General features: G+C 39.9%; 1 protein-coding gene across 3 annotated transcripts in view; it reads right to left on the bottom strand.

Annotated features, from left to right (window-relative positions):
- The window catches only part of crtc1a (CREB regulated transcription coactivator 1a), a 28,825-nt gene that overhangs the window by 7,966 nt on the left and 7,522 nt on the right, over window positions 1-13,337 (bottom strand). Inside the window, exons 5-12 of one of the 3 annotated variants that reach the window (XM_072363474.1) lie at window positions 12,255-12,352; window positions 11,686-11,771; window positions 11,563-11,603; window positions 10,998-11,188; window positions 10,677-10,822; window positions 10,043-10,132; window positions 6,694-6,789; window positions 5,194-5,298 (exon numbers count right to left, since the gene is read on the bottom strand). In XM_072363474.1, coding sequence (XP_072219575.1) covers window positions 5,194-5,298; window positions 6,694-6,789; window positions 10,043-10,132; window positions 10,677-10,822; window positions 10,998-11,188; window positions 11,563-11,603; window positions 11,686-11,771; window positions 12,255-12,352 — 853 coding nt within the window. The remainder of the gene's footprint in view (window positions 1-5,193; window positions 5,299-6,693; window positions 6,790-10,042; window positions 10,133-10,676; window positions 10,823-10,997; window positions 11,189-11,562; window positions 11,604-11,685; window positions 11,772-12,254; window positions 12,353-13,337) is intronic. The other 2 variants (XM_072363475.1, XM_072363476.1) reach the window with 2 other exon arrangements.

Here is a 13,337-nt window from a genome sequence, read left to right as displayed (position 1 = left end):
ACCTGGATGACTCAGAACTGTCTGCTTTTAAATTCAGACAAAACTGAAGTTGTTCTCTTTTGATCTGAGCGCTTCAGGGAGAAATTGTCTAGTTATATAGTTACTCTAGATGGTATTTCCTTGGCTTCTAGTTCTACAGTGAGGAACCTTGGAGTTATTTTTGACCAGAATTTATCATTTGACGCACATATAAAACTGGTTTCCAGGACTACCTTTTTTCACCTTCGTAATATTACTAAAATCAGGAACATCCTTTCTCAGGGTGATGCAGAGAAACTAGTCCATGCATTTGTTACTTCAAGACTGGACTATTGTAATACTTCATTATTGGGCTGTCCCACATATTCTCTGAAAAGCCTCCAGCTGATCCAAAATGCTGCAGCCAGAGTTCTGATGAGAACTAACAGGAGAGATCATGTTTCTCCAGTTTTAGCTTCTCTTCATTGGTTCCCTGTTAAATTCAGAATAGAATTTAAGATTCTTCTTCTCACATATAAAGTTCTTAATGACCGAGCTCCATCATATCATAAAGATCTAATTCTAAGGTATTTTCCTAACAGAGCACTTCACTCCCAAACTGCAGGTTTAGTTGTTGTTCCCAGAGTTTCTAAAAGTAGAATGGGAGGCAGAGCCTTCAGTTATCAGGCCCCTCTCTTGTGGAATAAGCTGCCAGTAAATGTCCGGGAAGCAGACACCCTTTCCACTTTCATGATTAGGCTTAAAACTTTCCTTTTTGATAAAGCTTATAGTTAGGGATGGCTCAGGTGATCCTGAAACATCCCATAGTTAAGCTGCTATAGGCTTAGACTGCTGGGGGGCCTCTTCTGTCACATCTGCCACCCTTCCTGAGTCTGGTTCTGGCAGAGGTTTCTTCCTGTTAAAAGGGAGTCGTTCCTTTCCACAGTCCCTCAGGCTCAGGACAGGAGATTGGACTGAAGACAAGTTTCGGTGCAATCTGTTGGTTTCCTTAGCTAGGATATTGTTTTTGAATTGGCTCTACATTAATGAATTTGATTATTTTGAAATCAATTAATTGGATTTCATTAGATTATGATTACAATGAATTGAATTCCAATTGGCTTGAATTGAACTGTATTATTTAAGTGCCTTGAGATGACAATTGTTGTAATTTGGCGCTATATAAATACAACTGAATTTAATTTAATTGAATTGAACTGAAACTAAGTGCATCATAGTGATGCATAGTATCACCTCATGACAGCTGTAAATTTTTCAGGAACAGTTTTTTCCAGGTGTATCATACAATATAAATACAATTTTTGTGATACACAAACATGCATACATTTTGGCACCCAATGTCAAAATTTCGGTTAGTGTGAATAGTTCTGTGAGAAGAAAATTAAGAGAAAATTGGTAGTAAGATTAAAATATCAATAGCCTTGGTAGAGTTATGGTTGCACACAGTCATCATTTTAAAAAGCTTGATTATGCAGATTTCCAAGTTTATTAAATACTCTTGACACTTTCAACCGTGTTTCAAGGTTTGAGAGATCTACCTGCAAAAATCTGTCCTTAAAATGAAGACTCATCATTATCAAACACTTTTTCGTGTCCTCATCACAAAAATTCAGCATCAGAGATTTGCAAGTCAACTTCTAAACAACTATGACACGTTTTCTAAACAAGTCTGCTGAGTAATAATGATGAAACAGGAAATTTTTGCATTCATAACAAATGGTATATTGTTGTGGGAAATGGCAACAGAACACTTGTAAAACTGTTGCTCCAGCTTAGGGCAATCATACTTTGGGCTTGTGTTGCAGCTAGTGGAACAGGGAACATTTCATTGGTAGAGTGAAGCTCGGATTCACTTAAAAAGCAGAAAATTCTGGAAGTAAGCATTTCATGGTCAGAGAAATAAACTGGGGATGAAAAGACGACAGCTTCTAAAACAACATTAGGATTTTATACACACAGGCGGCTGTAGCACAGGAGGAACAGCAGTAGTAAACCAAATGGAAGGTCAGTGGATCGATTTCCGATTTCCCAGACCACAGTTCACACATTCGGACAGAGACGTTCTAAGAACGCAGTTCTAAGAACTGTCCAACTCGAGTTTAGTTATAAGAACTGCCCTTCCCCAGGGGAACTGTTTCATTTTGCATAAGAATCAAAGACCTTGACAGGGACTGATGTGACGCAACCGTCTGCGACAGACGTGTTACTTTAGCTCCACACACAACAACAAAACAAAACCCGGGAAACGTAAGGAGAGAAGAAAACAACAGCACCAAGAAGCTAACATGGAGAGCGAGGAGGCCACCGTGTTCATGGTCTGCATGGCGGTGATATTAATCATGGACGATCACATCAGGCGTCTAAGATGGAGGCTGGAAGAGCGCACAGCGAGAGTCAGGAGACGGAGAATCATGCAGCGGGCGATACTTCTTCCTTTCATGGAGGAAAGAAGGAGAGCAGAGCGCCGCAGACAAAGGAGACGAAGTTTATCTTATTAAACATGCGGCGGTTGTGTCCGTGTCGTATGAGTAAACGTTTCAGACAAGGGGCGGAGCTACCAGCCACCAAACACCTACGTCATGTTCCTGTGGAACCCAGAAAAGATCCTGCCTCGGAGAAGGAGCTAAAATGGTTACAGGAGCTGAGGGCCGTGGTCCCTAGTTCCTGTATGTCCGAATGCACCAAAAAACGGCTCCGCTCCTGAAAAGGATACAGGAACTGCAAAAGGTTCCTACAGTGGGAATGTGCCTAGTGAAATAATGAAAAGAACACTGTGTAGCCTAAAAAAGTTGCTATATAAATACAGTCCATTTACACCTCAAAACTCAAGAACAGAGCAGAAGCTTTTGCCAAGACCTTCACAATCCTCCAACCTAAACATTATCAAACAGAAGACCAGTGTATGCAAGACAATTCAAGAATCTCACAGAACTGGAAGCCTTTTGGAACAAAAAGAACAAAATCTCATTAAGCAGGACCTGAAATACTCTTATCTGGCTATAAAAAAGAGTGATGTTACTAAATACTGACCATCACAAATATCAGTTAGGTTATTTTAGTTATATTGTAACTGAAAAAGATGAAAACAAAAAAAAGTAGCCTGTTATACCTGAAATGTGTTACCTTTAGCTATTTGTCTTTGGGAAATCAGATCACACTTTACTCACTTAACTATATGCAACAACAAGGGTGTCCAAATTTTTTGAAGGATACTGTTGACTATGTATGAAGAATTCTGTTAGAATATTAACAAAGCTTGACTGTACAGTAAGAGTATGAGGGACCCACAAAAGATTCAGAAACAAAATGTTCTTTCTCAGTGGATGTTAAAGTAAAGCACAACATGCTTGTCAACTGAGATTACAGAAGCTTCTTTAGTAGCAGATTCCATGATGACAATATTTCAAAACTGCACTGTAACTATAAAAAATCGACAGGAATTATTTTTTGCTATGTGTCATTTTCCTTAATAAATTAATGACTATATAAATAAATGAACAGAAGATAAAAAACATGCTTAAATCAATGACATAGATAAAAATCATTCAATACGAGGAGTCATATTATCTTTGTGTACATGTAATTTTGTTTTATGGAAACCAGCCTTATGCCAAAAATCAGTTAGCCAAAAGACATGGAAAAGGAAGCTTTATTTCAAAAGCGACCTTTTTTCTACAATCTGTTCCTCTGCTGCCGTTTGGCCTTGATGTTTTAATTAACAAAAAACAATGGAATGTAATACACATGAAATAAGGGGAATGATTGAAAAAATAATCCCCTTTGCGACTTTATTCTCCCTCCAATGAGTCATCGAGTACAAGCTAATTCTCTTGAAGTTTCTCATTTGAATGTCCTCATTGAATTAGCAACAGAAATTCTCCAGTTTCATTGTGGCCTTATAACGCATAAGTAATTGGATCATATTCTCAGCCTGTGCTTCTCCTGTTTCAAACCAAATGGTCAGAGTGTGCTGTAGATGTTCCCACAGGACAAAGCAGGATAACAGAGCACACGGCTTATCAATTGTGGCTAACCTTTGAAAAACCTCAAGACTATGCGTTAGCTGCAGCAGCATGAGACAAAACAGAGCTGGACAAGCAAATAGCAGGACAAACCTGTAGAAACTCACTCACAGCATGAAACCTCATTGTCTTTCACAACATGTCTCTTTCTTTGCATCTAAAACACAAAGGCCAACTTCCAATGCAGCAAATAAAATAAATGTTTTTTAAATACTTTTGTCTGATTCTTTGGGTTAGTGAAGACATCATGTTTTCAGCTAAATCTGATAGAGTACATTTTAATGTCTAATTTTAAAAAACAATGACCATCACTTTAAAATACCAGTTTGACAAATGAACAATCCCAAACCATATTTACCTTTGGTGTGTTTAGTTTATCTTAAAACAACATCCAATGTTCTGTTTGCTGAGATTTAACCATGGGACTTATCAGCCTCTTCTTCTCAAAATTCCTTTGAAGGGGCTTAATATCTCCCTTAATGCTCACTCAATCCCCATGCTGGTGCAAAAGAACAATAAACACAAAGATCTGACAAACATGAGAAAAGGTCCAGTTCATAGGAAACAGCAGAGATGCAATGGAAATATCACAAAAGCAGAAAAGAAGCAAGGTCAGTAACACAGCTACATCACAACACATCAAAGACACCGAGTACTTAAAGAGACTGGGGGCCAGATCTGGGCAAAATCGTTTTTTTTTTTTTTAATTACTATTATATTTTTTATGTGATTTAACATCAAAGAAGACTAAGACTCTTTCCATCCTTTTGTTCTGTTAGTGCACAAAAACATGGCGTTGCTAAATAAAATAAATTGTTATATTGTACACGTTGGGACTGTTGACTGTAATAGGTAAATTTATTTTGTGCTACTATACATTTAAGAGAAAACTGAATTTGTCCAGTGGTATATATGGATTACATTATCTTCTAACTCATTTTATCATGCTTTGTGGTAGATATGTAAATAAATACATATCTAACTTTAAATTAGGTTCTTTTACTCGTCTGTGATTAAAAAAATTAAAATTGCCCAGATCTGCTAATATTCACAAAAGGAAGACGCTATGGGGGGGTGGGTGGGCTGCAGCCACAGAGCCCTGATCGCCAACAGTAATCAAAGAATTATTATGCAAGGGACGGTGATGTTTATGCAAAAGGAGCCAGAACCTCACTAGTTCACACGCCCTTACTTGAGGCGAGCCTCCAGGTGAGAAGCCTTGATTGGAGACGGGAGAGGTTGGAGACTGATTGGCAGAAGATCCAACCCTACTGCGATATTGTTGCAGAGAGGAGGCCTTATAAGAAAGGATACATCTGAATTATTTACACTGGAGTTATCTTCTGGAGCCTCTGTGTTTCATATATGTCTTTTCTTTCATATTTTCTCCAATGTTTGTAACTCAGCAAATGTACAAACTGAATAATTACTGTATGTGAAGGAGAGTAAGCACGCATGTCACATCAGTGCATAAACAATGCTAAAAAAAGATGCGAGAGACAGTGAAAACTAAAGAGAATTAATTAGAAGAGGAAAATTGTTGCTGCCAGTTAAACCAAGGCAAGTGAATATTGTGAAACTCAAGTCTAGAAAGAACTGACTGCTGACTTTAGCTCAGTTGCATCATATCAGCTCTTTCTTTTTTCTTGTCCAATCAATCCATTCCAAACAAGTCAATATACCACTTCTATTGTAGGGAGCACTCAATACCAAAGGTGCTATCAAACTATCAAAGCAAATAACTGATACATTCTCAAGTCCTTCAAATTTAGAGATTTTAGAGAGTATAAAATCAGACTTATAATGTCTTATCAAGAAAGACAAAAGGAGTTCAAACGTAGCAAACCTTAATATATATTGATGGATTTGTTGTTACAATATAGCACTAGTAGTATGAGATAGGATGTGCTAAAGCAGTTAAAGGTCTGTGGACACAAGTGCAATCTTGTGACATGCCTATTTCTGTCGAAAAAACCTACTTGAGCTCTGATAAAACTGAGACAAGGCTGTTTTCCATTTTCTCTCTGTAGCTGGATTTGTTGCACTGTTAGAATTTACATGATAGAAATTAAGGAAAACATCTGAAGAAAAGCAACACATAAAATAAAATAGATGAGAGTTTCTTATTTGTGAGTTATGAACTTAAGCTCTGGGCACACTGAACACATGAAATGTTTCTGCTTGACCCCCCACTGCACAAGTCATAAACTCAGATGAACAGAATGTAGGCCACTTCATTACTGCAGTAATCCAAACACATTCCCACTGCAACAGAAGTACTGCAGCGCGAGCAAAGATCTGAAGGACGAGCAGTGCCTCACATGACATTAAGATTTTGATGTTTTGAACATTGTCTTGTACTTCTGCTTCGTGTATTGATTACTTTCAGTGCAAAACACAGAAATCCAAATAATAAAACTTATAACTGGTTAATTAATACTTAAATTCTTAGACTGCAAATAACATTTTATGCTTTAAACACAGAGTACATTTCCACTGTTATATACCTAAAACGCGGTAAGTTTGTTTTCTTTTCTTGAGCAAGACTCAAGACATGAGCACAGCGGCTTGGAAACAACGAAATGTACTCAAATATGTCATGTGGATACAACTTTTCAGGGAAAACAGGAGCAGTTATTACTGTGTTGCAATCACAACACAACATAGAATGTGTGGATTTTGCAGTGCTCACCGTGTTCATATCTATGGTCATGTTGGATTGTGAGGATGTCTGGTTGTCTGATGTGGAGCAGGAGTTCACAGAGGATGGCAGCTGGACCAGACCTGTCTGGAGGAAAATGAGCAGTGTTTATAACTTGATACAACCATCTGTTAATCTCTTAATGAGGCATCTCATCACTGAGGACATTTTTAAAAAGATGACTGAGTAAGTAAGACGTCAACAATGATAAAATTGTTGACTAAGGTGAAATGAGAACTAAACAGGATGCCTCATCTGTAAATCTTATGCCCCAAAGATATAAATAAAGAGATTAAATGCCTTATGGCACTTTATAAACAGATTCAGGATAAAAAAAGATTTTACTTCATGGATACACAATCTCTGTAAATAACTCTTAAAATAGACATATTTAAATGTTGAAATGGGGGATTTCGCTGCACTACACCCCAGCAGAGTCGAGGGAGGGAGGACGTGTGGATGTATGGGACGTGAAAGTGTGTGTGGTAATGATTGGGCCTGGATCTGGGACTTGCTGTCGCCTGGCCTGCCTGTGCTTCTCCCGATGGGGGGGGCGGCGGCGTTGCCTCTCCCCGCTGCTCGCGACTTCACCCACCTGTGGGCACGTCTTGACTCCCAGGGCACTTGGCCAGGGGCGCTGGGGCAGGCGCTGACCCACTGTGTGGCTGTCTGGGGCGCTTGGCCCTCCTGGGTATTGGGTGGGGCCTCTGCGGGGGGGTTTGGGGGCGCTCGGGCTCCTGGGGCCCGGGTCCAGTGCACGGCCCATGTCTGGGCGGCTGGGGCCTGGCGGGGTCGGTGGGCTGTTGCCCCTGGCTCCCGGGGGGCCTCTGCCCTATGCTTATGGGGGCTCTGTCCGGGGGCTTCCTCTGCAGTCTTCTGGGTGGATGCGTGGTTGTCCCTGTGGTGGGCTTCCTGGGTTCTGTGCTCCGTGGGGGCTGCTGGTGGCCTGGGTCTTGTGGTCCTCTCTGCCTGCTTCTGATTGCTTGGGGGGGGGGGCTGTGGATTGTGGCCCTGTACACTTATACACTCATAACTAAGCACGGTTATCATGTAGGTCCTGTGCCATGGGTGTTGCATGTTCTCACACACACACACACACACACAGACACACACACACATTAGCCCAGTAGCATGGTCGCTAAGCAGTTGATGTATTATCATGTCGTCTCAGGTCATCTATCCACAGCTGTGTTGTATGCGATTGCCGCTTCTTGTGCTTGTTTTTGTTTGTTTGTGTGTTTGTTTTTTCTCTGCTTGTCTGCTTTCAGGTGCTCCTGGTGGCGCTAAGGCTGGATTCCCCTCAGAGGCCATGGATTGTTGTCTGTTTTGTTTTTTACAGGTGTAGCAGCTGGTTGTCTGGTTTTTGTTTCTATTTTTGTTCTGTTTCCTCTTCTTTCCTCTTCTTCTTTCCTTGTCCCCCGGTCCGGTTCAGTTCTATTACATGTCATATATTGTAAACAAAAATAAATAAATGGGCATCAAGGGGAGCTTTACATTTATAAAACTTCCCTTGGCAAAGCAAATCTGTTTGGCATCAAAGGTATTCAGACTACAATTCTGCTGCCATAAAGCTGAACAGGACAAGGGGAAAAGGAAAAAAAAAAAAAAAAAAAAAAAAAGAAATGGGGGATTTCTGTCCTTTTCTTGTACATATATTTAGGCATTAAGGTGCACACTTCAGGCTCAACAGTCCCCACAATTTTCCCAGGTGTTTGTCCCACAAAGACTTGTCTATTAAAGAACATTGCAAGGCGTGAACCCTCATAGACTTATATGTTACAGTGACAAATAGATTGTGATCATGTGTGCCTAACCCTAACCCTTTTATAAGTAGTAAAAACTATCAAAGGGGGGACATGAGATCTTAATTAACATCTGTACGACCATATCTTTATGCCATAATTTCAGTGGGAAAGACACTTTGACTGCAAAATGTAAGAATCTAATGAAATAAAAAGTAAACTAAAAAAATTCACAACAGTAATTATTTATTTTCTAATTCCAGCTTAATCCAACTCAGGGTTATGAGGGAGCCAGAGCCTATCCCAGCTGCCATTGGGTGAGAGGTGTGGTACCCACTGGATGGGTCCATCAAAGGACCACAAGGAGACAAATGAGACAAACAACCAAGGGTCCATTTAGAGTCAGCAATTAACCTCACATGTATGTTTTTGGGTGGTAGGAGGAAGAACCCATGCATACACAGGCAGAACGTGCAAACTCCACATTTGGGATTTGAACCAGGAACCCTCTTGCTGTGAGGCAATGGTGCTAACCACCACACCACCGTGCAGACCCCCAAAAGTAATCATTTATACTAATTATTTTTAGCAGATAAAACTCAATTTGCCATCATACCCATTAAAAAATTGAAGAGACACCTCTGATGTTGGTGCGTTTTGGTTGTTCAACATTCATGCAGCAGTAGCAAACTGTAGTTAGCAACAGCTCAACTTCCGCTAGAAAGCCTGGACACAGTTATTTGTTTATCAACAAATGGCAAGCTTCTCAGTGAGAACCACGTGCTTGGAATAGGAAAGAGGAGTCAGACAGAAGAATCTGTTGGACACAGTGAAGCTGATGGAGTCTGAGGAACAGCTGCATTGGAAAGAAGAGCGTGATGAAGATGAAGAAAAAACAAAACTGAACAAGATGAGGCGGAAGTGTGTGTACTATGGCTTCCTCCAAGCATCCAAAAACATGCATGATAGGTTGATTGGTATCACTAAATTGTCCTTAGGAGTGAGTGTGAGTGTGTGTGGTTGTTTGTCTCGTCTGTCTCTGTGTGGCCCTCAGATGGACTGGCGACCTGTCCAGGGTGTACCCCACCTATCGGGTATAGGCTGGAGCCTATCGCCCAATGACAGTTGGGATAGGCTCCAGCCCACCCACGACCCTAAATTGGATTAAGAAAATATAGAAAATGGATGGATGGAAGTGTGTGTGAGAGTGTGTGTGAGAGAGAGAGTAAGCCAGAGAGACGGCTAGTCTGTCATAGGATTGAATGAGAGACAGGCAGCCTGTGTAAATGAGTGAGACAGTGCTATGTCATGAGGGCTCAAGGTCTGCTCAAGACTAAGTTTTAATAACATTATGTATATGTTCTAAGTCTAAGGAAATTGTATTTGTTTAAAGAGGAAAGTGGGATCATAGTTTAATATGTTAATACCCACTTAAACATTGGTATGTGAATTTTTTTTTTACTAACTGTAAATAACTGTCTGTAATTCCACATTTCATTGTGATCTATTCTCACCTAGCTAAAATCAGTCCACAACATAATAAATACACAAGGGCTGGTAAGCATTTGTATAACAGTTGGCTTTGCACAGAAACTCACTTGCTGGTTCTGGTGTGTCTGGGATGACTGCTGCTGGCTGAAAAAGGCATACTGGGACAGCTGTTGCTCAAGGTTCATGGCATCAATGGCCTGAGGAGAGGAAAGCAACTGATAAGACACAGAACTCCAACAATTAATTGGAACTTAGGTTATTCTAATAGTTTCGACTTTATTTCAATATTTTAAAGTCTGACTTGATATGGCTCATAAATCAATGATTAAAAACCTATTATATTGATATCGATTGAACACTTTCCCCCTTATTTCAACCAGGAAAATGTTCAGATTTAAAAGGTCTTCTGAAAGAGTGTCCTGGCAATGACAGGTAGCAGCTCAAAAAGCAAAGGTTACATACCAACAAAGAAGTCATACAGTATACCCAAGAATAAACGCAAATTAAATATAAACATGCACATAAAATAAAGAACTACGGAAACACTAGAACAAAACATCGAAGCTAAAGCAGCATAAATCATAAAAAAGTTTTGTCATCACAGTCAAAACAAGTAAATCAGGCACAGTGATGGTCAATTATAATGAAAATGAATGTCCAAACTAAATTTTTTTTAAAAATACAATGTGCTAACATACTTTGAGGGGGAAACTGAGTTCAGGGCAGAGAGGCCAGCAGTACCTGAGAGAGAGGGTCTGGTGGAGGCGTTGGGGATAGTTGCAGGTTCTGTTGCTGGTGTGAGTCTCCTGCATTCAGGATCAGAGGAACAATGCTATCCTGTCCAGGCTGTATTTCCATTTTTATTGTGGGTTGAGAGTTGCTCACTCCTACCCAGTACACAACAACACAATGGGGAAAGAGTTCTCTTTAAAGAACCCTCAAAAAAGGCACCAAATAGGTTCAAAATGATTAAATCAAAATCTGCACATATCCTGCACAAAGGAGTAAGAACAGCTTGAATTATCTATGTAAAATCAATCCAGACCTGCTTCTGAAGAATACCTTGCGTATTAGCTGGACCCTGTACGCTGCTGGAGGAGCCGAACGAGGCGGCAGCTGCATCATCTGAGTCGAGCGGGGTAGGCAGTGGAGGAGGGAACTGGATGTTGGTCAGATCAGGAAGAGAACCACCACTATTGTGGGCTGCTGGTTTCAGCGAAGTGCTAAACTGCTGGTCAGGAGTTGAGAATATGCTGTAGAAAACAGATGGGTGCTGTGAACTCTCCAGAAGTTAGCTGAATATTCTAAATGATGAACAGAACAAAATCCCAAACACTGAAAAGCTTATGCAAATTACCTGGCATTGTTCCAATACAACAGCAAGACATTTGGACTTTGATTCATTTAGATTTACGTAATTTTGACAAATGTTTTGGCTTCAGAATTTCATTACCTTAACAGGTGAGTGATTCCATGGATGTGTGTAAATAGATATGTAATAGAGGCCATTTTATAACAGTGAATCCTGAGCCAAAACATACCAAGGGAATATACTTTTTTGTGTTAATCAGACTACAGAGGAAGAATCCTAACACATGCTATAAGATAAGAACCATTAAATACTTACTGGATCCCAGGAACTTCACAGCGCTTGGATTGAGACATGTTCTACAAGGGAAAAATTTGCAGCTAAAGCATCATGCAGGCATAAGAAAAATCAGAAGGAAAAACACCAATCTTTAGGCTCTACCTTTTTGCCGTCCCAGCCCTGTTTTTGCCTATCTTCAGTGATCTCTTGTTTAATTGCTTCAGACCCCGGTACAGACAGTAAGAGAACTGGAGAGATGGAGAAGACAAAATCTCCTCAGGCTCTGTTTTGTGAATATCTAGCATGCTTGAGCTTATAATAATTGGAGCCTCTATATATTCATATAAGGTGGTCAAGAGATATTCAAATTAAAAGAAAGAACAATGTGGATGTGTGACATTATGAAAGTAAAAAAAACTAAAATAAAATAAATTCAACCAAAGTACTTCTGAATTCACAATGATCTACCTCACGTGGTCATTAGAAGGAAAATTAATTTGATGCTTGAAAGCATCCCATCTTCTCAGCAATCAGTTTTCCTCTTCTGCCTTCAAAGCCACATTCATAACCTTTCATCATATACTGTACTGGAGGGCACTTGACTGAACCATCAAGAGAAGGCAACAAAATATCACAAAGATAAACAGGACGACTCTAAAATACCCCCACCACCTACTGTGGATTACACAAAACACCTAATTAAAACGCTTACTGACCCATGTCCTCTGTACCTCGTTTTGTCTGGAGCTCCTGTGATCCTCCAGCGAAGGAGGACTGAGCAGGGCTTAGTGTTAGTGTGCTCTGATGCAGTGCCGAGTCTGAATTTGTCCTGTAATACACAGAAAAAAACACACTCCAATTTATAGAAAGATGAAAAAAAAGAAGTTATTTTGTTGAAAAGCACGGAATATAGTTAGAACTTAATCATAACGTTGCGCAGCACTTACTACCCAAATCAGAAGTAGGTGGTCCTGTAAGAAAAATGCATTAAAATATGCAGTACTTACATTTATTTTAATTCTTATTTAATTGCAGAGTATATATCTAATGTTGTGTGTCATCAACTTAATTGAACTTGTTACTAAATATACAATTTTGTTGTTGCATAACACTTTCTAAATCTTGACATTCCTTCTCACTAAACTTAAAAAGCAATGAAGAATTTCCTGTGCTAACTTGTCCCATTATTCCTGCAAACAACTCTTCAGGTGTGCAACAGTATGGGGTTGTCACTGTTATTTTTGTTAGTATTCGTTTATTTATTTTTATGCAGATATAAAATCAGGATTTTATTCAAGCAGAGCGACAGTTTAAAAATGCTTTAAGACTGCGCATTCACACATAGTCCCACTGAGATCACAAAGGAAACAAATTAAACATGTAAACGTGAGCAGCTTTTTTGGGGATCCTGCATTTCCTGTATACACTTGTGCTTTACTATTTTTACAAAAGATGCAAAAAGATGGAACTTTGGAACACGCCCATAAATCATTGTGAAGACAGTTCCCCGTGCCATCCACAAATGGAAGTTCTATGATGCATGCTCTATGATGAAAAGCCATCTGTTAAGATAAAGAGACTTTAATTGTCGCGTAGATACATGTAAATACACGAAATAACTCCTCCGCATTTAACCCTTCCAGGTTGGCACCTGTTGAACACACACATGCACAGGGTCTCACACTCATGGAGACAGATGCCATATACACTGGAGCGGTGGGCAGCCATTCACAGCACCTGGCGAGGAGGTGGACTGCCACCCCTCCAGCTGTCAGTGAACCAATTTTTTTTGAGCGGTGAGAGTGGGAATCAAA

This window comes from Leuresthes tenuis, unplaced genomic scaffold (assembly GCF_036924035.1).
Source record: "Leuresthes tenuis unplaced genomic scaffold, fLeuTen1.0.hap1 SCAF_14, whole genome shotgun sequence".
Taxonomy (NCBI): domain Eukaryota; kingdom Metazoa; phylum Chordata; class Actinopteri; order Atheriniformes; family Atherinopsidae; genus Leuresthes; species Leuresthes tenuis.
Note: the sequence above shows the minus strand (reverse complement) of the source record. Positions and strands in the feature narration are given on the sequence as shown.